The 23171-nt window shown below is 43.4% G+C and overlaps 1 protein-coding gene across 2 annotated transcripts; it reads right to left on the minus strand.

Annotated features, from left to right (window-relative positions):
• Positions 1-1483: 1483 nt before the first annotated feature.
• Positions 1484-22961, minus strand: LOC139558748 (claspin-like). 2 transcript variants are annotated; one of them, XM_071374154.1, is made up of 23 exons: positions 22704-22961; positions 21869-21986; positions 21251-21597; positions 21004-21150; positions 20643-20775; positions 20372-20474; positions 17454-18007; positions 17002-17178; positions 16638-16795; positions 16222-16406; positions 14292-14344; positions 13931-14121; positions 9164-9767; positions 9010-9070; positions 8758-8833; positions 8574-8671; positions 7376-7534; positions 7017-7138; positions 6398-6519; positions 6040-6157; positions 5862-5935; positions 5556-5717; positions 1484-4389 (listed from the first exon to the last, which is right to left on the minus strand). In XM_071374154.1, exons 1-23 carry the CDS (start codon positions 22728-22730, stop codon positions 4270-4272), a joined length of 3909 nt encoding a protein of 1302 aa, XP_071230255.1. In that variant the 5' UTR covers positions 22731-22961; the 3' UTR covers positions 1484-4269. The 2 variants fall into 2 exon arrangements, with proteins under 2 accessions (XP_071230255.1, XP_071230254.1); XM_071374153.1 differs by having other exon boundaries at positions 8758-8836.
• Between the last annotated feature and the right edge of the window lie 210 nt (positions 22962-23171).

A 23171-nucleotide genomic window follows, 5' to 3' on the forward strand; every position in this document is an offset into this window, starting at 1 on the left:
AACGCCAAGTCTAGGTCCAAGAGGCTTCTAAACAGCTTCTACCCCCAAGCCATAAGACTGCTGAACATCTAATCAAATGTCTATCCAGACTATTTTCACCCCCCCCCCTCACTCTAAGCTGCTGCTACTCTCTGTTATTATCTATGCATAGTCACATTAATAACTCTACCTACGTGTACATATTACCTCAATTACCTCATCTACCCGATGCCCCCGCACATTGACTCTGTACCGGTACCCCCTGTATATAGCCTCGCTATTTTTATTTTACTGCTGATCTTCAATTGTTACTTTTATTTCTTATTTTTATTTCAATATTTTTTCTTGAAATGGCATTGTTGGTTAAGGGCTTGTAAGTAAGCATTTCACTGTAAGGCCTACACCTGTTGTATTCGGTGTTAGTGAACATTTCTCCTTTGCCAAGATAATCCATCCACCTGACAGGTGTGGAATATCAAGAAGTTTAGGGGCGGCAGGTAGCCTAGTGGTTTGAGCGTTGGTTAAATAAAGGTTAAATAAAATAAAAATACATTTAATAGCATGATAATTACACAGGTGCTGGGGACCATAAAAGGCCACTCTAAAATGTTCAGTTTTGTTACACAACACCACAAATGTCTCAAGTTTTGAGGGATCGGGCAATTGGCATGCTGACTGCAGGATTGTCCAACAGAGCTGTTGCCAGAGAATTTAACGTTGTTTTTCTTTACCATAAACCGCCTCCAACGTTGTTATAATGTAATACGTCCAACCAGCCACCCGGACAGCTGATGAAATGTGCGTTTGCACAACCGAAGAATTTCTGCACAAACTGTCAGAAATCATCTCAGGGAAGCTCATCTTAGTACTCATCGTCCTTACCAGGGTTGTGACATGACTGCAGTTTGGCGTCGTAACCAACTTCAGTGAGCAAATGCTCACCTTTGATGGCTACTGGCATGCTGGAGAAGTGTGCTCTTCACGGATGAATCCCGGTTTCAACTGTACCGGGCAGATGGCAGATAGTGTATGGACGAGCGGTTGCATGATGTCATAGTTGTGAACAGAGTGCCCAATGGTGACAGTGGGGTTATGGTATGGGCAGGCATAAGCTACGGACAACGAACACAATAGCATTTTATTGATGGCTATTTGAATGCGCATAGAACCCGTGACGAGATCCTGAGGCCCGTTGGCGTGCTATTCATCTGCCGCCATCACCTCATGATTCAGCATGATAACGCACAGCCCCATGCCACAAGGATCTGTAAACAATTCCTGGAAGCTGAAAATGTCCCAGTTCTTCCATAGCCTGCATAGTCACCAGACGTCACCCATTGAGCCGGTTTGGGGTGCTCTGGCGTACCACAGCGTGTTCCAGTTCCCACCAATATCCAGGAACTTCGCACGGCCATTGAAGAATGGGACAAAATTCCACAGGCCACAATCAGCAGCCTGATTGAACAACTCTATGCGAAGGAGATGTCACGCTGCATGAGGCAGATGTGGATCAAGTTTCAAGTTTTAATGTCACATGCACAAGTACAGTAAAATGCAAAATTGCAAACCCAAGAACACAAATATCAATAACAATGTAATACCAGAAAAAAAGCACACGAGAAATAAGAATAAGAAATACACAGTAAAGTAAGCATACTATATACAGGAAATATTTATAAAGTCAGGTCCAATACCATATTTACATGTGCAGAGATACATGTGTAGGGGAAATGTGACTAGGCAACAGGATATAAGAGTAGCAGCATGCGAGTGGTATTTTGGGATTGTATTAGGACCACCAATAGCTGTTGCAAAAGCAGCAGCTACTCTTCCTGGGGTTCACACAAAACATGAAACATAATACAGAATGACAATACAGAACATCAATAGACAAGAACAGCTCAAGGACAGAACTACATACATTTATACTGACTACACACCTGCACAAAATGTGCACATTTTGTTTGAGTGAGCAAATGATTGTGTTTGTGTGCGTGTGTTGGAGGGACCTGTGAGTGTGCAAAGAAATAAAAGGTCAATAACGATAGAAGGTAAACTCAGTCCGTGTAGCTATTTATAAGTTGTGTTGCTTGGGGATAGAAGCTGTTCAAGAGCCCGTTGGTGTCACACTTGATGCAGCGGTACCTCTTCCCGTGCGGCAGCAGAGAAAATAGTCTATGGCTTGGGTGGGTGTCTTGGACGATTTTCCTGGGCCTTCTTTTCGCATGATATAGGTTCTGGATGGCAGGGAGCTCGGCCCAGTGATGTACTGGGCTATCTGCACATCCCTCTGTAGTGCCATGCGACGAGGGCGGTGCTATTGTCATACCAGTCAGTGACGCAGCCAGGCATACCAGACACTGAATGGTTCTGATCCACACCCCTTTTAATATATATATATATTTTAAAAGGTATCTGTGACCAACATATGCATATTTGTATTCCCAGTCATGTAAAAATCTATAGATTAGGGCCTGACGAATTTATTTCAATTGACTGATTTCCTTATATGAACTGTAACTCAGTCAAATCATCAAAGTTATTGCATTTATATTTTTGTTCAGTGTATTAAAAGGTATCTTTACTTTTACACCACTGTACCCCAATGTCAGCAAGGAATTGTTAAAAAAAATAAATGTAAAGCTGAAATGTCTTGAGCCAATAAAAAACCCCGGTTCAGTCTGCTTCAACCCCTAGGCCACGGCAAGCCTCGCATTCAGAAGTAAACATTCTTTAGTCACATAAGCTCCGTGGACTCACCGTGTGCAGGCAGTGTTTAACATGGTTGTTGAATGACCTCATCCCTGTACCCCAGTGGATTTAAAAAAGATTCAACCACAAAGACCAGGGTGCTTTTCCAATGACTTGCAAAAAAGGGAACATATTGATAAAAACATTTTAAAAAACAGACACTGAATAGCCGTTTGAGCATGGTGAAGTTATTAATTACACTTTGGATGGTGTATCGATACACCCAGTCACTATAAAGATACATGCGTCCTTCCTAACTCAGTTGTCGGAGAGGAAGGATAACGTTTACGGATTTCAACATGAGGCCAATGGTGACTTTAAAACAATTAATGGCTGTGATGAGAAAACTAAGGATGGATCAACATTGTAGTTCAGCCACAACATTAACCTAAATGACAGAGTGAAAAGGAAACCTGTACGGAATTTAAAAAATACAAAACACGCATCCTGATTGCAACAATGCAATACAGCAAGATTTGGGCAAAACAAGCATTATTTCCTTAAAACAAAGTGTTTTGGATTTGCCCCAAACATTACAAAGTACCACTGTCCATATTTTCAAGCATAGTGGTGGCTGCATCATGTCATGGTTATGCTTGTAATCGTTAAAGACTGAGGTGTTTTTCAGGAATAATAGCACTAAGTACAGGAAAAATCCTAGTGCAAAACCCGGTTCAGTCTGCTTACACCAGACACTGGGAGATGAATTCACCTTTCAGTAGTACAATAACCTAAAACAAAAGGCCTAATCTACACTGGAATTGCTGACCATGAAGGCCGTGAATGTTCCCGATGGGCCGATATACAGTTTTGACTTAAATCTGCTTGAAAATCTTGGGCAAGACATGAAAACAGTTGCCTAGTTATGATCAACAACCAATTTGACAGAGCTTGAAGAATTTTGAAAAATAATAGGAAAATATTGTATAATCTAGTTGTAGAAAGCTCTTAAAAACATACCCAGAAAGACAGTTACAGTATAATTGCTGCCAAAGTGATTCTAACATGTATTGACTCAGGGGTGTGAAAACGTATGTAAATGAGAACTGTATTTCATTTCCTAATAAATTAGCAAACACGGTTTTCACTTTGTCATTATGGGGTATTGTGTGTAGATGGGTGAGATTTTTCTCCCCTTCATTTTGATTTCAGACTAAAAACAAAATGTGGAATAAGTCAAGGGGTGTGAATACTTTCTGAAGGCATTGTACTTCTATTCACCTACAAGAAACCTGCCTGTCTGAGTAAAAGAGGGGAAAAAAACAAAAAAACAAAAGCATGTGTTAAAATATGATTTAATTTACAAACTTAAAATAAATTGAATGACCCCCCCCCCAAAAAAAATAAAACGTCTAACCCATTCTATTTACATGATATTAAAATAATAATAATAATAATAATAATAATTCGGGACACAAATGAAGTCAAGTGCTGTCCAAAAGAGCCAATGTGGCCCTGGGAGAAAGTGAGGATGTTGTGGTAGCACACACTCCGGATGTTGTGAGTGTGATTGGCACAACAGGCTCAATGTTGGGCACCTCAGTTCTCCAGGTAACTGAAGATACTTCTTTGGGGTCCTTTCGCTGCTGGTGTGGCCGTTTCCCGACACGGCCGCTTAGCAGCCAGGGCCAAAACCTCTATTTGTCCCCGCTTCTTCATCTGCAAAATAAAGACATTCAGAGTGAAATATGAGAAATGACTCCTGTTGCTAAAATAATAGACCAGAACCGGGCAGAGATACACCAAGCTTGTCAACAAACTCTCCACCACGTTAGCAGCAAATGTCCCATTACGATTACATTTCCTTTTAGGGACTCTTAATTTCTTACTAGAATGTAATTATTTTGTTCTCGGCATGGAGTCCCATTACAATTCTACACGCCCAGCTGTGTTTGTTGAGGTCTGTAGATCTACCATACGGCTCAGAAGTACTACAGCTATTTAAAGATCAATTAGGCCTCAGTTTAAAACAGAACTCCCCAACAGAGTCTTAACACGGTTAGCAGGATCTGTCACATTTTACTGTAATTATCATTAAATGTCATTATGACTAATAAAAATTAGAGCCAATTGAAAAAAAAAAGACAATGTCCTGAGACAAATTGGAATTTCATGTTTCACGCTGCTTCCCTGATCGGTTCAGAGATGACATACATAGAAATGTCCAAAACATTGGGAACACAATTCCTAATATTAAGTTTCACTCCCTATTGCCCTCAGAACAGCCTCAATTCATCAGGGCATGGACTCTACAAGGTGTTGAAAGTGTTCCACAGGGATGCTGGCCTATGTTGACTCCAACGCTTCTCACTGACTGAAGTAGATTTAACAAATAAGGGATCATAGCCTTCACCTGGATTCACCTGGTCAGTCTCATGGACACTCACTGTATACAATCATATAGAAATACATATTCCATACAGATCTAGGTTGGATTATGTAACGTTGTACACATTCAGCTAAAAGTTGAGTTGAAGTACATGCAAACATTTTGGAAATGTATGGATAAGAGCAAGCGGTGAAACATTGACAGCTATGGCCTTTGTCGCCACCCTATGGTCTAATATCAGTACTACACTACAGGCTCCAACATGACAACTAGCAAAACTAGCACAGCAATGACTAAACTGGCACAAGTTCTACAGAAGAAACCATGTGTTCTTAAAAATGTGGAATGGATGGGAATGGATAGGGAGGCTTTCTAAAGATAAATTATAATTTGTTTACAACACTGACCAACAAGCACCCTCATCCTCCTATGCGTGTTGGGCCCACAGGATTACATATAAAACACCATTATGTTGTATCTCTATGGTTGGACCTGCCTGTTTTCTAGGGGCCTCCGCAGCAGAGGCTTCTTTCTCTGGCGACAGGCTTTGGAAGACGAACCCTCGGGTGTTGCGGGGGGCTAGAGGGTTCCCCTCAGAGATGCAGGCCAGCTTCTGCAGCACGGAGCGGGGCTGGCTGAGCAACGAGCCCCTCTTCACCTAAGGTCGGGGTCAAAGGTTGAATAGAGGTCAAACGGTCAGAGTCATCTAGTAAAGATTCTTAGGAGGAGCAGATTACACAACAGTGAAAATCACAAGTGTCACACTAGAGAGGGTGATTACTAGTATGAGGAAGGTAGTGACCATGGTGTGTTGAGAGGGTCTCTGGAAGGGGTTCTGAACTGGGGTTTCCTCCACCTGGGGTGCAAGAGGAAGCTCTGGAAAACAAGAGATGGAGAGATTGTGATGAAGAAATGTTAAAAAGAGGAGTACTTCAAAATGGAGAAATTTGCCATCATTCTCTCATTCCATATCAGCTCACCTTTCTTCTGTAGTTTCTTGGCAGTCAGTTTCTTGGCGAGCTTCATGAACTGGCTGTCCTCCTCTCCAATTTGGTCCCCCTCTTCCTCGTCCTCCTCTTTCTTGGCCTTAGCGTCGGACTAGAAGGAAAGAGGGGAGTTGGACACATATGATACACCACACAAACTACATAGAAGACAGACCAGGGGTCAGTACAAACCTTAGCAAACTGAAAAAGTTTTGCAACGAATATGACAGTTTATTGGACAAATTCAGCTAGGTTCCTCCTCGTTTGGTTCCTAGTGAATACGCCCGTTTCCCCTGACAGAATAGAATGACACACACCAAGTGTTCGATACACTCCCATATGCTATACATACCTGTTCTCGTAGCCACTGCTCCCTTTCCAGCCTCTCTTTCCTCCTCTGCAACTCTGCCTGGTCCAGCTCTTCCTCCTCCTCCTCTTCCTCCCCCCCCATGCCCTCCATGTCAAAGCCATCGTCTACGGAAGAAAAGCACCACACACACAATCTCAAAAAAAAGTACTTAACCTTTATTTTGACAGAGTCAATGTTGTTACCAAGGTCTCGTTTCCAGATGAGCCCCGTTTAAGTAAGGTACTGAGGAAGTTCATGCAGGAGGGCTTTATAAAATGTTTTTTAAAATAGCAGTGCAATGCATCGATCTACAAGACTTCAAAGAGATCCAGCCTACTTTCTCCTCTGCATTGCTTGCCGTTTTAGGCTAGATTTCTGTACAGCATTTTGTGACATCAACTGATGTAAAATTTGCTTTAAAAATACATTTGATTAATTTCTGACAGAATGCAGTTGAGAGTACTGAACCTATCGCTTGTAATAATGATGATGAACCGCATCCAACTGACTTTGTTGACAAAGTCTGCACTGGGCTATAACCCGACCGTTGATTAAAGCTTGTGGAATAGAAAAGTATTCTAATCAGTCTTAGAAGAACAGCTATTGGCACACACTCACTCACCGATGTTCTTCCAGCGGAAGCGGCGAGCTCGGCCCGGGCCGTCTGAGTGCAGGTCCCCGTCGGCGAGGTAACGCTCCTGGTACAGCCGCAGTCGCCGCTTGTCGTCGTCAAGGACCTGTTTCCTGTAGACGAGCGGATTCAAGCAAGCTTTAGGGTAAACATTTCACACAGATATCCTATGATTGGATTACTCCCCCCCCAAAATAAAATAAATGAAACCCCTTTACTACTAAACACTACCTATAAAAGGTAACGCACATTGTGCATTGCTTTTCTTAACCAAATAGAAGTAATAGTAGTGACTATAGAAGTTACTGATTGTTTTGTTGAGGTATTTAGAATGTTCTGTCAGCACTTACATGTGGATCTTGTTGACCTGGTCCTGCAGCTCTTCATCAGAAGGCAGTTCGTCCAGCAGCTCCTCTTCCTCATATTCATTCTCACCGTCATCCTCATCCTCACTGCCCACGTCACTACCCGAGAGCTCAGCCTCAGAGTCTACAAACTCTGCCATGCGCCTGGAGAGGGACACACACACACACAACCGACCATGAATCCAAAGTCGGCTTAAACTATCCTCCTGGAAATGACATTTTAAACTGATGGAGAGTGGACGGACAGTAGGCTAAAAGTATGCCTAAAGCTAATGGCTGGTTAGGGGATGCGGGCTGGCTGATAACAGTTCTCACGTGATATTGGACGGAGCAGTCATTCTGATATGACACCACGCTCGGAACTCTAATATTCTCATTGTAGGACGCCGAGGGATGCATTCTGGGATCAGTCAATCATTTCCATATTAGAAACATACGTCCCGACCCCAAACTCTTTTCCCTTGGGATCTACACGATTCACGTGGATGCCCCATTTTGAATTCAAAATGGTTAATAGTGACGAGCGTGCATCCCTGATAAGGTATGGACACCTACTCAAAGACCTAAAAACTATAGACAGACTAAGACAGTAGAGTACTGAAACTTTTTCAGTGGGCAGAATTTCTCGCAACACCCACCCCGAATCGAATAGTAAACTTGTTTTATTTTTTTTATCTGTGAATTTCGACTTTTACATAAAAAAAAACACAATTACATTTCAATTTCTTACGAAAATGAAAAGAAACCAATACATTTAACCAATAAAATGTAATTTGTCAGTTTGTATATTGCCCCATCTGTAGTCTTAATTTCTGTTTAAAAAAATTAAGTGTTCTCTACTCTAAAAAATGGGGTGACCCCAATGCTATTCGTCGACCCCGACTGACTAAGGTATAGGTGAATGGACTAAGGTATAGGTGAATGTAGAGACAAAATGACAGATGGTGTATGCAGCTTGGCGTTTACTGCCTTCTCCGTTTAAAAGAGAATCAATGCCGTACCCTCATCACCAAAGCAAACAGTCCTAAATGACTGTTGTATGCAGCGTGGGCTTTAATGCCTTCTCTGGGCAATGCTGCCTTTGTTGACTGAGCTCACATCCTTTAATAGGCTCTATCATCAAAGAAACCCAACAGCTGTGTTGGTAAGTTCATGATTCAGGAACAGTTCTGCCTCTACTTACATTTTCTTCTTTCCTTGACGGGGTGCAAACACAGCCTCCCTCTCCTCCTCTTCTACCTCGTTCTCTCCATCCTCTCCTCCATCCCCCTCATCGTCCTCCTGGAAGGAAAGGAAGGAGGAGTTAGTTCACCTGTTCGGGCTATATGTCGTTGACGCAAGTGAATGCACACCTTCAAGTGTCTTACTTGCTCACTCTGGCTCTCCACGTCTGACAGAAGTCGAAACTCGCAATCCTCTTCGTCCTCCTCCACCCGCTTCTTACTACTGAAACACCACATAAATTGCATTTAGCCTTTACAGGGATCAATATTTGAATCTACAGACTGAGAATATCATAGTGGTTAGTAGAAGTGTAAGATGGTACTCAGTTACTGAATTGAATAAACTGACACGCAGAGGGGAAATTATTTATCAGATGTTAGACTTGCGCTTTTTACCTGTCTTCAGCGGTTGAAGAGTGTGGGGTGGCGCTCGAGTTGGATCGCAAGGGGGAGACACCTATATGGAGAGAAAGATTAAGAAATGGAACCAAAACATCACACCTGTATACTACCCCCTTATGTACCCAATCACCCAGACACACACGCTTACCTTGAGTAGTAAACTTCCCAGAGCAGAGGCCGAGCAGCTGATCCATGTCATTGTCTCGGTCCATTTCCAACTCCATCTTCTCCTCCTCCCTCTTCCTCCCTTCCGCTCCTTCCTTCTCCCTTTCTGCCTGTGTGGTAGGGAACACTCCCGAACAGAGCCCCAGCAGCTCATCCTCTTGTGTTGCCCCTAGCCCTCCCTCTCGCTTCCTCTCCTTCGCTCCCCCCTTCTGTGTGGTAGGGAACACTCCCGAACATAGCCCTAACAATTCCTGCGAGGCCCCAAGCCCCCCCACGCTGCCCTCTCTGGCCGTCCCGAACCCCCCAGAGCACATTCCTAACAGCTCCCCCATGTTAGCGTCCATAGCGTTCTCATCCAGGCTGTCGAGTAGGAGCTGTCTCTTGTGGGAGCGCGGGGGGCCGGTGCGGGGCCCCACATTGAGGAAGCCGTCGGCATCCAGGAGCTGGGAGTCCTCCTCCACAGAGAAGCATCCCTGGGACGGGGCCCCCAGGGGTCCAGAAGACTCGCCGGGGGAGTGGGGAGTGTACAGGTCCTGGGAGTCCTCCACGGGCAGCGAGAGGGAGGGTTCGGAGAGTTTGCCTGAACTCTGTGGGATGGAGAGAGAGACGGATGAGACGCTGGGGATGAATCTCTGCAAAGGAGTCATCCTTTCTTCCTCTTCATCAAGGGTTCAACTCTAACTGGAGATAAGCATGTCTGTGCAACTTGAATTCAGAGACTTGCGGAAGTCTAAACCAAAAATCTATGTTTTGACACAGAAGTTTTAGCTTAATGTAGTAACTGAAATACAGACAATGACTGTTGGCCTATAACTCACAGGTAGCCTAATAATTGCATTTCTTGCTGTAAAATGATACACCACATGTTAATTTTGTCTCTGGGAATAGGAGTGGAAAAATCTGACTTATTTATTTCAGCATCTTGAGAATGCGTATGCACGTTAGGGACTGTGCAAACGTACAGTCTGTCAGCTGACAATAGGCTATTTCAACCACATAATATATGCATCGAAGACAAACTGAAATCTTAGATTCATGATGGATAGTTTTCACTTCCTATAAACTAATGATGTCAGTTGGACATTTTGCAGGGGGGGCAAATAAAACATCTGCTGTTTTAGAGTTAGGATATTGCATTTTTGCTCCGGTCCCTACACGTCCACTTTGAATACAGTGTTTGACATGACAACGAATGAAAATGCCAGGGAAGGGTTGTTGTGATTGGTTCCCACCCAGTGTTGATAAGTGATTCCAAAGGGATCCTATTATCTTTGGCTACATTGAATGTTCTCTTAGTAGCTAACATTCATGCGCCGTGTATTCCTCTATGATTTAAAAAGACAGTTGCACAAACATGCTGATTTAGGTCTACACCGTCACTGGTATTATCAAGCTGTATAGCTATTTATGTTTGCTCTGACTCAGCCAACTAACTAACAATTAGCATTAGCGGCTAACACGTTTTGCGCCCAACTTACTAAGAAAAGACAAACTAGCCATTTGCAGATGTAAGAAACAAACTAATAATGTAATTATAGAACGCTAGTGGATTTATATTAAGCAGCAAACTGAAAACAGCATCATTGTCATCAACATTGTTGTGACGTGCTGCATTGACCATGCAGACTGAACGCAAGTGTCTCGTGGTCGAAGACCAACAAATGAGCTCCTTGAGTGGCGGGGCAGGGCTAGGTCTGTGTGGAAAGCAGCATGGAGAGAGAGAGAGAGAGTGATGACTCAAGTAGCAAAGTAAACTATAAAAATTGACATTACACACAGCATATCACATTCAACAAACCAAACATTCAAATACCGTTATAGAAGGTAAAGTAAAAACCCAAACCAGTCCATGCGTCAATACCAGTATATCGTAAAATATGGTATACCGCCCAGCCCTACATTACAGTTGGGAGTTTTAATAGCCTTCGCCTTCAAATGGTGGCCCGGGCACCGTTTTAGATGCTGGAATCATTGTAGAGTGGATCAACCGTGCGCAGGTAGGCTACTTTTTGAAGTGGTTTGTTTGGCAGTAGATAGGTTTGATTCCAATTGGCGTTAGATTCTCATGCAAATATTCTACAATTTGTATAATATAAAGAAAATATGCTAACATTCTCACCAGCGGTGTTTCCACCAAAGGGACTTGGTGCAGATAAAAACCTGTGCGTCATGTAGCGCACACAATTTATTTTTTGCTTGAAGGTGCTATATGCAGAAATCGCTCTGCCATTTCCTGGTTGCTAAAATTCTAAATAGTTTGCCTAATTTCAATTTGTGTGACAAAACAAGCAAGTATAGTGTAGAGAATCATCGCTGTGAAATATCTTCTTAATAAATATCTTCTTAATAACCAAAAATATTGTATTTTCAGCTGGTGTACAAAAGTAAGATACAAAAACTAAACTAAACTTGAGAATGGGAAACGTAGGACAGATCTACCAGTTAGACTTGCTTTCAATGAGAATTACAGATCTGTCACTCAATTCTATGTGAATTTGATCAGGTCACCCCCCCAAAAAGTGACATATTGCAGCTTTAAGTTCTCATGTACCGAATAAAAATCTATAGTTCAAAGTGTTTCCAGCGCATTTTCAACTCGACTGATAGTTGTCAAAAAAACTGTTGCGTTAAATAGCTAGGTGTGTTAACTCTGGTCTTGGCACGTGTGCTCTAGCCAACCTCTCCCAGATACAGTGCGGGTAGGCTTGTCTACATGAGATTAGCCTATTATGGATAATGATTTTGATTTGTCAAAACAGCAGTCAAGCATCGATCATTTCACCAGAATAAGACCCTCGATATTTATTGGAAAGCAGCATCAAACTCATAGTGCATCATCCCCACTCTGCCAAGTTCATCATAACATTAAATCTGTAGCTTAAACTGCATGGTTTCCTGAGTTGAAGTGGGAGGACCACACACACACACCATATCGTGTGACTCCCAAGTTTACGTCGATATGATGGTTATTATATCAATATTTGAGCATAAAGGCGTTGCTATCTCCATTTCTCGCATTTTACAGACACAAAAATTCCCAACATCTCAAACAAATTATCTGTTGGCATTTATACGTACCGAAACATCCTGTTTCATTCACAGCTGTTGTGATTTTTTTATACACAGGGTTCATACACATTTTTGACAAATGGAATTTAATTACTTTGTCATGCCTTTTAACCAAATTTTCATGACCAACGGTTGGCGGCATGACCACAACGATTGGCGCTTACTTTGTATACGTACATAAAAGTATACGTAATGTGGTATGGACACCGGGATGCTGCTTTCTGATCCCATGTACCAACTCCTGTCGTTGTACAAGGCACTTAACCCACCCAAAGTAGAATACCTGTTAGGCAAGAGTTTAAAACAGATGTGGTCAACCCTTAGTCTGGAGAGCTACTGGGTGTGCAGGCTTTTGATCAAGCCCTGCTCAAAACAGAGTTTATCAAGGTCCAGTTGAGCAGCCAATTTCTTACGTGGTTTGTTAGCGAGAGGGACTGGAATAAAAGCCTGCACAAACATTAGCTCTCCTGGAGGATGGTAGACCACCCTTGATGTATAACATGGCAACCAAACACGTTTAATGCCTTTTGAAATAATTTGCTCATTCAATATATCAAAGATCAAATGGCTCTGGTAAGCTAGAAATGTTTTTAATCTGCTGAAGCAAGCCCACACATATTTTTTTTTTCTTCAGGAAATGTACCTTTTCGAGTTTAGTCATATTTATCTTAGTTACCTCAGAAGTGTTTGCTTTGCAGGCTGACATCAAATATGTTTCCTAAAATAAACTGTTTGTGATTCACAAATTACTACACGACGAGTCACAACTAATACAATGGCGAAGTGAATCGCTAGTTTCGTTAAATTATTGCTTAAATGAGGAAAAAAGCAAATTGTTAGAAAAGAAGCTAATCAACTTTGTATGGCCTTAATCACAAGTGTTGGTGGAAGGTTTATGGGGACATGACTCAAACATTAATACATGCGAAAAATAGCTAAGCAGTTAACTAGAGGGTACAAGAGGTTCTTGAATTGGCTACCTAGTTATTAGTCTGTCCTCCATCATATTTTATAGGCTAGGCCTACCTGCTGCTGTAGCAACGTCCGACTGTCGCTCTCTCCTTGAGCAACGTCCCAATTGTCTTGCACACATGCAGGTGACGGCCGCAAACAGACGCGCTTAAGTGTCATGCTGATCCTGGCTGATATGTAGATTTTTATTTGATTGACAAAATATTTAAACTGTGCCTAAATAATCTACATTAACAGAAATTAAATCTACAAAACTTTTGGGATTTGATAATTTCCCAAAACTTTTCCAGGCCTGGAAAACATCATTTCAAAATTCCATGACTTCTCCAGGATTTTCATGACCGTATGAACTCTATACGATATGGTTTTATTCACAAAAACATGGTTCATCAGCACGCCTGGTTGTGTTCATGCCACATTAAAAGGTTAATACAATTCTACAGTGAAATGACACGACAATACTATTATGCTCATAAAAAAAAAAATATATAATGCACTCGCACAGGAGGTCCCGCAACCCGTCAAAATCGCTCTGTCACCCCTACTTGAATTGTCACGTAACGCATGCATTACTGGGACACGCATACTGGGGTCTGTTTGGTTATGACTGGCTCTCTCCTGACACTTTTATACTGTCATACAGTGGTACGGAAAACACTGGGTCCTAGTCATACATGTCATCAACCCTTCTAAACTGTCAGTGTCTTACCTTGGAGGCAGATCCCAGGAAGCTGGGTCGGAAGAAGCAGCGTGAGGGGGAGCGGAAGGTGCTGGCTGACAGACCCCTGCCTCCTGTGGTGCTGCGGTTGACAGGTTGGTAGGACGGCAGCATGGAACCCTGCAGCTCAAAACTACTGTTATGACTGTTGTCCTTGGCCAGGGACAGAGAATCTTCCTCCTCTGTAGCAGGAAGGACACATAGAATCTCAATGAAATTGAACTATGTCGTTGAAAAAAATTGTTGAACCTACACTGGAAAAAAAGACACCAGATTCCATCAAGGATGAGAGTATTTTCTGAAGTAGTATAGTTGTGACAATTCACTTGAAAGATGTTCAGTCTCTACTCACCCATCTTTGTGTAACTGTCTTGACCACCAGGCTCTGTCCTCTTCACACTATCTCTGTGAGAGACTAAAACGTCAACAACTTGGGACAGATAACACCGATACTAACTTATTGAGCACATACATTTACACCAGTGTACATTTTTTGCACTCTTTTTCTACATGTAGTCTAGTCAGTCATTTTGACGACAATATAAGTCTTATTCACATTTGTAATTGTAATAATGATTGTGTAGTTATTAGTCTAGTACTGTTTCATTAACCTACAGTAAACATAAAATCAGAATTACATGTGCGTAAACATACATAGCCTTGTCCTACCAAAATATTTTCCTGCATAACATCCTATTCTCTGCCAACAGCAGAAATATGACAAACATAAGAATATATCATAATTATCTGGCCATGTAATAATTATCAGGCGCAGAGAGTGAAAGAGCAGCACTCGGTTGCCTCATTGCCATTTTTATTAACGTTTAACAGCCACACATTGTTCCGCCGAGTGAAACAAAACCTTGAGTCCGAATCGAGTCACAAGTCTCTATGGCTGAAGTTCGAGTCCCAGTGCTCAAGTCGGAGTCACTGGGTCCACATTAACTAAAAATAAAGTTCTTTACCCAGTCAGTGTAGCGCCAAGAGGAATTTAATCAATAAATTGTTTGCTATCCCTTTTTCTTTCTGTGCCACCAAATGCTTGCATGAATACATACTAATAATAGCTAAACAGTTAACTAGAGGGTACAATATATATTTTGAACTTGCTACCGAGTTATTAGCCTGTTCTCTATCGTATTATAGGCTAGGCCTCAGACCCTCTCGCTCGCCTTGAACGACACACTCGTCTCGCACACATGCAGGTGATGCAGACAGCCCCTAAAGCAGGGGTGTCAAACTCATTCCATGGAGGGCCTAAGTGTCTCCAGGTTTTTCCTTTCAATTGAGTCCTAGACTACCAGGTGAGGGGAGTTCCACTTCATCAACCAAGTACAAGGGAGGAGCGAAAACCCGCAGACATTGAGCCCTCCGTAGAGTTAGACACCTGTGTGCTCAAGAGGCAGTCCGATCAGGGATGATACATTGATTTTTATTTTATTGATAAATTATTTTAAAAACTGTGCCTTAATAAATTACATTAACAGAAATGTAATTACATTTCCATGACTTTTCTAAAACGTTTTGGATTGTATCTTTTTCTATTTTTTCCCCCCCAGGCCTGGAAAATACCATTTTAAAATTCCAGGACAGTATGAACCCAGACACTCCTTGGAGAGAAAAGCATAGCTAGAATGTTGTTTTACTGTTAAACTCTACGCTGCAAATTGTAAATAATTTCGTAAAGCAGCTTGTGTTTCTTAACCAGGCAAAGGGTAGATAACTAGAAGAAAGTCGCCTGCACGATGTGTATAATCGGAGGTGGAGCCTGTCTGCCCATGCGCATCGTTTGCAGCCAACCAGCTGATGTAGGCTGTTTGTGCCAGGTGTGGCACGTCCTTCCCACTGCTGAACAGAACTGCGCATCTGTGCAGCTAATATTGTGTTCATCACTGAAAAGCTCTCAAACTCTAAAGACTCTTATCCAGTCCATTTACTACGCAGATTTGTCAGAGATAATTTTATCTCGTTTTTGTGAAAATAAATGAAAAATCTAGTCAATTGCCACAGAAAAATAGGCGTTTGACGAATGTGTCACATTTTAGCTGACAAATTTAACACGGGCTTACACACATTTACATTATTTGAATCCACCAATCACGTTTGAGAAGGATTCCGATATCTGGTACCTTGCACAGCAAGGCTCCCCACGACCGCTGAAACAGAGCAGTACGTCGCTAGCTACTTTGCCTTTGTCTTATGCAGGCCTGCAATCTGAAGGCCGCGTACTGTCAGCCCATGTACATGGTTCAGACTCACTAATATCAGCAGCACACACATACCCGGTGCGCGAGCAGGAGCTGTTGGCAAACAGCATGAGGGTTCCGTCTGTGTTGAGCAGATCTGGTGGGGGAGAGGGACCCTTTAACCTTGACGGCGAGCGGCTCCTTACACTCCTCGTGGCCACACTGCCCTCATCTTCATCCTGATCCTCTTCCTCGCCACCCCCTAGTAGCTCATCTACACCCTATGGAGTGACAAAAAGAGGTTTTGACAAACTCTGAACCACACCTACTTCATGTTTCCTTTACAATTCATTGGACATGAATCCCCTCTCCTGGTCCATTAACCCTAGTTAAGCGAAACATTTAAAGGTTTTGGTCTTGAATGTTTCGGTTCCCATCTTCGAGCACCACCATGAAAAGTCTACGGAAAGCACACTGACTGTAGAATGTCAACGCAGACGATCCACTCTTACCTCTTCCACCTCGGAATCCGTCATTTCCTCTTCCTCCTCTTCCTCGCCACAGTCCTCGTTGTCTAGGCGATAGAGGGCGGCCTTCCGTTCTCTATCCTCCTGTCTCTTTACGGCCATGGCTTGCTGCAGACGGGTCTTCAGGTTGGTCAGCTTCTCACCTGAGGACAGAGGGAACACAGGACTGGTTAGGAAAGACTCATGTAGCTAGAGGACAGAGAAGCGAAGACGGTTGGAAATATTTCAGGAACCTGGCTTACTATGAATCATATGGGATGCAGTGCAGTTACCTCTTTAGAGTGTGTGTGGAGGTTTAGATAGACTGTGTGTGTGTGAGATGGTGTGATGAACGGTACCATGTCCATACCAGGCGCGGTGTGTGCAGTCTCCTCCTCCCCTTCCTTGATGGTGGTGGTTACAAAGTCTTGGTGCAGCTCCTCGCCGCTGTCTTTACGGATGACGCTGAGCTGCACAGTGCGTTCCCCTCTGGGCCGGGCCACGGGCTGGACGTGACGTAGGTACCGCTCCTTCAGCGCCTCCACGCCTAAGGGGGAAACAAACAGTGTAACTTCAGATACATAACCAACTTGACTGGGTTACTTCTCACCTCAATTCATTCAAGCTCACCCATTTTGCAACAATACAGTGTGCTAGAGCAGTGGCTTGAGTTGTCCCACCAAAAACCTTTTGTCCAGCACATACAATTGACAACAGCATGCATCTAAACACAAGGCTTTAAACCCCAACCCACCATACGGGAAATATTGTGCTAGAGAGTTGACATTACAGAGGTGAATATTTTTGTTGTTGTGCTCTCACCTGGGTTAACCTGAGGGTGCTCCAGATCGAAGGACCCATCGTCAGCACACAGTTTGGAGACCGGCGGGGGCTCTACCCCCAACTGCCTCAGTCTGGCAAGCCTGTCCTTCTTGGGTTTGGGGACTGGTGGTGCTACGGGCTCCACACTGGCCGGAGCAGGTAGGGGCTGAGTTACATCCACATCCCCTGCTTTCGCCTCCATCTCCTGGGCTTGGGAGTCGGAGGCCTCTGCATGGTTCTGCTCTAGTGGTTCAGCCTCCATAAATTCTGGTGGTGTCATTTCAGCACTATCCAAACCAAAAATATTGGCCCCCTGCATAATGGCTGCCAGTTCAGGTAGTGGGGATTCATCGTCGTCGGAATACGGGGTTGGAGAGGTCTCACCTGCCCTGCTCTGGTTCGCCTTTTGTGTGGAGGTGGTGGCCGGTAGCTGGGGAAGAGCCTGGGTCGAGTGTGGGTCCAGGGAGTCTGGGGGCTGTTGGGGCTCCTTGGGTGGGTCGGGGGGAGGTGGTGCTGGGGTTGCCTCCTTTATCAAGTCCTGATACTTGGCAGACCTTTAAGGGGGGGAAAAAATAAAAAGGTTTATACCCTTAACTTCTTATGGCTGCAGGGGCAGTATTGAGTAGCTTGGATGAAAAGGTGCCCAGAGTAAACTGCCTGCTCAGTCCCAGTTGCTAATGTATGCATATTATTATTAGTATTGGATAGAAAACTCTCTGAAGTTTCTAAAACTGTTTGAATGATGTCTGAGTATAACATAACTCATATGGCAGGCAAAAACCTGAGAAACTGACCATAATTCTATCCTCCTGATTCCTGCTTACAAGCAAAAACTAAAGCAGGAAGTACCAGTGACTCCCTCAATACAGAAGTGGTCAGACGACGCAGACGCTACTCTACAGGACTGTTTTGCTAGCACAGACTGGAGTATGTTCCCGGATTCATCCAATTGCATTGAGGAGTATATTACCTCCCCACAGTGAACGTACATACATTTCCCAACCAGAAACCATGGACAACAGCCAACATCCGAAACGAGCTAAAGGCTAGAGCTGCCGCTTTCAAGGAGCGAGACTCTAACCCGGAAGCTTATAAGAAATCCCGCTATGCCCTCTGACGAACCATCAAACAGGCAAAGCATCAATACTGGACTAAGATCGAATCCTACTCCACCGGCTGAGACGCTCGCTGGATGTGGCAGGGCTTAAACTATTACGGACTACAAAGGGAAACCCAGCCGCAAGCTGTCCAGTGACACGAGCCTACCAGATGACCTAAATGCCTTTTACGTGCGCTTTGAGGCAAGCAACACTGAAGCATGCATGAGAGCACCAGCTGTTCTGGATGACTGTGTGATCACGCTCTCCGTAGCCGATATGAGCAAGACCTTTAAACAGGTAAACATTCACAAAGCCGCAGGGCCAGACATTACCAGGACGTGTACTCAAAGGATGCGTAGACCAACTGGCAAGTGTCTTCACTGACATTTTCAACATGTCCCTGATTAAGTCTGTAATACCAACATATTTCAAGCAGACCATCAGTCGATGTGCCCAAGATAGCGAAGGCAACCTGCCTAAATGACTACCACCAAGTAGCACTCACGTCAGTAGCTATGAAGTGCTTTGAAAGGCTGGTCGTGTCTCACATCAACACCATCATCCCAGAAACCCTATACCCACTCCAATTTGCATACCGCCCCAACAGATGATGGTGTTGATGCAATCTCAATCCACACTGCCATTTCCCACCTGGACAAAAGGAATACCTATGTGAGAATGCTGTTCATTGACAGCAGCTCAGCGTTCAACAACAGTGCCCACAAAGCTCATCACTAAGCTAAGGACCATGGGACTAAACACCTCCCTCTGCAACTGGATCCTGGACTTCCTGACGGGCAGCCCCCAGGTGGTAAGGGTAGGCAACACATCTGCTATGTTGATCCTGAACACTGGGGCACCTCAGGGGTGCGTGCTTAATCCACGCCTGTACTCCCTGTTCACCCACAAACACGCGGCCAAGCACGACTCCAACACCATCATTAAGTTTGCTGACGACACAACAGTGGTTGGTCTGATCACCGACAAAGATGAGACAGCCGATAGGGAGGTCAGAGACCTGGCAGTGTGGTGCCAGGAAAACAACCTCGCTCTCTCAATGTGAGCAAGACAAAGGAGCTGATTGTGGACTATAGGAAAAGGAGGATTTAGAGTATGCCAAGAGTTTGCAAAGCTGTCATCAAGGCAAAGGATGGCTACTTGGAAGAACTAAATATATTTTTTTGTTTAACATATTTTGCATTACTAAATGATTCCATATGTTATTTCATAGTTTTGATTTCTTCACTATTATTCTACAACGTAGAAAATAGCAAAAATAAAGAAAAACCCTGGAATTAGGCATTCAAACCTTTGACTGGTACTGTCTGTCTGTATGTATTAGAGGTCAACCGATTAATTGGAATGGCCGATTAATTAGAGCGGATTTCAAGTTTTCATAACAATCGGTAATCGGCATTCTTTGGACACCGATCAGGGCCGATTACATTGCACTCCACGAGGAGACTGCGTGGCAGGCTGACTATTAAGTTAAAATAAGTGTTCATTCAGTATTGTTGTAATTTGAATATATACATTTGAGTTATATATATATAAAAAAAGTGATTTACAATTTTTATTTTTTTATTTAAACTGTCCGATTAATCGGTATCGGCTTTTTTTGGTCCTCCAATAATCGGTATCGGCGTTGAAAAATCATTATCGGTAGACCTCTAGTATGTATGTATATATCTATAATTAATGTAATCGCAGATTGCCACTTTAAATGCGTCGGACAAAACCAGATGAGCATAGTTCAGAAATTGTAGCGAAAAACTGTTAGAAGTAAAAATAAATCCAGGATGAAAAATGTCTACTCACTTGAGTAGTGCCATAGCAGAACCTTCAGGTCGGGCTCTCCTCTTGAAGAACTGGTCGATGCTCTTGGGCTCAGGCATGTGATAGGGCAGCCCGCATGTGGATTCTGCAAAGGAATTAAGAACACGTTACAAGAGACACTGGGTCGGACAATAGAATCCACAAAGGACAAGTGTGTAGCAAGTCATGTAGAGACAAAGTATTGTGGAACACGGGCAATACACTACATACAGACAGACACACCATTGTAAAATGAACGTGAATACAAACTGACCACGGACAAGCCTCTGGGTCTCGCTGTGCAGCTGCTTCATGGCCTCTTTGCTGGCTCGAGCTGCCTTCCTTTCCTGGGGACGCTGTTTCGGTCCAGCCTCGTCATCTCCCTCCTCATCGTCAAATAAAGGCTCCTTAGGGAAAGTTACAGAGCATAGTTCTGACACACAGAATACAGTGCATCGTCTACCTGCATAGCACACAAACCACTGACTTAATATACAGAGAAAGCTAAGTAAGACTAGTCATAAACTCAAATGAACGCTCAAACCACTATTCTAGGGGATTTCTTTTGGGCATATGTTTGCTTTTTAGTGACCTCACACCTACAGATACTGAGATGACTTAAATGTTGCTCTTACTTTGTGCTTCTTGGCTTTCTGCTTTACTGCTGCTCTGATGGCATCCAGAGACTCTTCCTCTTCATCATCATCCAGACCAGCATCATACAGGTCATTGTTACCAAGGAGACAACCGCTGTCATTCAGAGTACGGGGCAAAGGGGTCTCCTACAAAACAGAGAATGATGGGGAAAACAAGTCTTTAATTTGTCTCAAAACTCTTCATTTTACACGGTCACTTATTCTTCTGTCCCTCAACCTCTCTTACCTCCTCAGGTCTCCCTCTCTTCTTCCCCCGCTCCAGAGCCTTGCTGTTCTTTTCTTGTTGTCGCTGGCTCTTCTCCCTTTCCTTCTTCGGTTTCACAGCCTTTCTTACTAACTCTTCCTCATCCTCTGGCGCGCTCTCATCACTGTCGATAGAGGCTATCAGGGATATTGTCTTGCTCTCTAATTTAGCCTTTTTGACCTCTTCCTCAGCAGTCTCCATCTCATCTCCACTGGACGCTGATAGGACCAGAGCCTCTGCCATCTCATGCACCTCCTCCTCGCAGTCACTGTCTCTCAAGGCCTTACGACAACGGGACCGCCTGTTTACTGTGATGTCATCATCCGAATCTGGGAAAAATATTACATGCCATCTTAATGACTAATGCGGTATCGGTGGTATTCCGTTTGCGTCACAATGCAAACTATTTCCTATTAAAGTAAGTTAGTTTGCATTGGTGGTTGAATTGTCAAGTACTGCAGTTTGCATTGATAGTCTAAAGTCAAAGACGATTAATTGTTTCTCATCACAGAGCAAATGGCCCAGAGCTGTCTATTTACATTAACAGGGGGCTCTGATCAGTTTAGGTACTGATCAATCTTCTTTGTTGTGTCACTGTACCTTGCAGGTCGACAGTATTGCTAATCATCTCGGAAGCCATCTGCATCTCCTCCACTGGTGAGCCCATCCCACTGTCTGAATCACCAGCTACTGAGACCTCAGCAGGGAGCTCCACTGCCTGGATAGGGGGGGAAAACAATGACAAATTCACCTCATGTTGATGTTGTTAGAGGGAACCCCGCCAGTCTTTTTCCTTCAAAACCATTGTCTGTCTTCTTCATGCCCATTGACAAGACATACGTTTGACTGATTTAGAACTTTGACAATTGAAATATGAAGGAAAAAAACACGATTGCAAATTTAGGTAAATGAACGTGCATATATGTGACGCCTGTCTGTTCAATGTTGGGTCGCTGAAATGGCTGTTGTGCTTGCGGCGCCTTCTCTCTCAGCTGCCACAAAGAGCATACGGTTACGTTTGCCAGCAGGACATTCCGTTGGTTAATGTTACACCTAGCCTAGGAAACTGTCTAGAAGAATCAACAGTTAACACCGGCCTGTTCATTACTCACACAGTCAGTGACAGTGTTACCCTGTGAAAATGTCTCAAACAAATCTTTCAAAACGTACACAAACTTAACTAGCCAAAGCCGGACGATGGTTGTTCGCCAGTTAGTTAACAGTAACGTTAGCTAGGTAATCCAACTCAATCAGCAACAATCCAGGTAGCTAGCTAACGTTAGCGAGCTAACTGTCATGGGTTATAGCGTACTCAATCCCCCAAATAAATTAACGTAGCTAACTAAACGTTTAACTAATTAAGCAATGTATTGGTATGCAGTTAGCGAAAGTAGTTAACTTAGCTGCTTGTCAATTAGAAAATATAAATTCTTACCTGTTGTTTATGGACCACCAGACTCATCTTGACTTTATCCGCCTTTTTAATGTGTATTCGCAGTGAAGCTTCATTAAAATCGGGAAACCAAAACTTCCGTACCGTTTTCAATTATTTCCAACCATAAGGCACGAATATCGGTGTAAAATGTTGTATGGCTAATGTTATTAAATGGTGTAATTGATCCGCAGCTAGCTAGCTACCTTTCTCTCCCTCCCGCTTGTTCTTGTTCTGAACTAATACTTTTTTATTTTTCGCGCGCTGGCAACGAAAGTCTATCCTTACATCTGTCAGTCATTGTCGTTGTACTTTCTATTGGATGATACTCAAAATTGATGTCCACCATCGCCCAATCGTTGGATGGTGAGTATGGCAATGACAGAGGGAAAGCCTTTGATTGGTAAATCTATGTGCCACAATTGACCAGACATGTCCACCCACTCCACTACAAAATCAAGGAAAACCAGT

The sequence above is a fragment of the Salvelinus alpinus genome, chromosome 29 (genome assembly GCF_045679555.1).
Source record: "Salvelinus alpinus chromosome 29, SLU_Salpinus.1, whole genome shotgun sequence".
In the NCBI taxonomy this organism is placed as follows: Eukaryota; Metazoa; Chordata; class Actinopteri; order Salmoniformes; family Salmonidae; genus Salvelinus; species Salvelinus alpinus.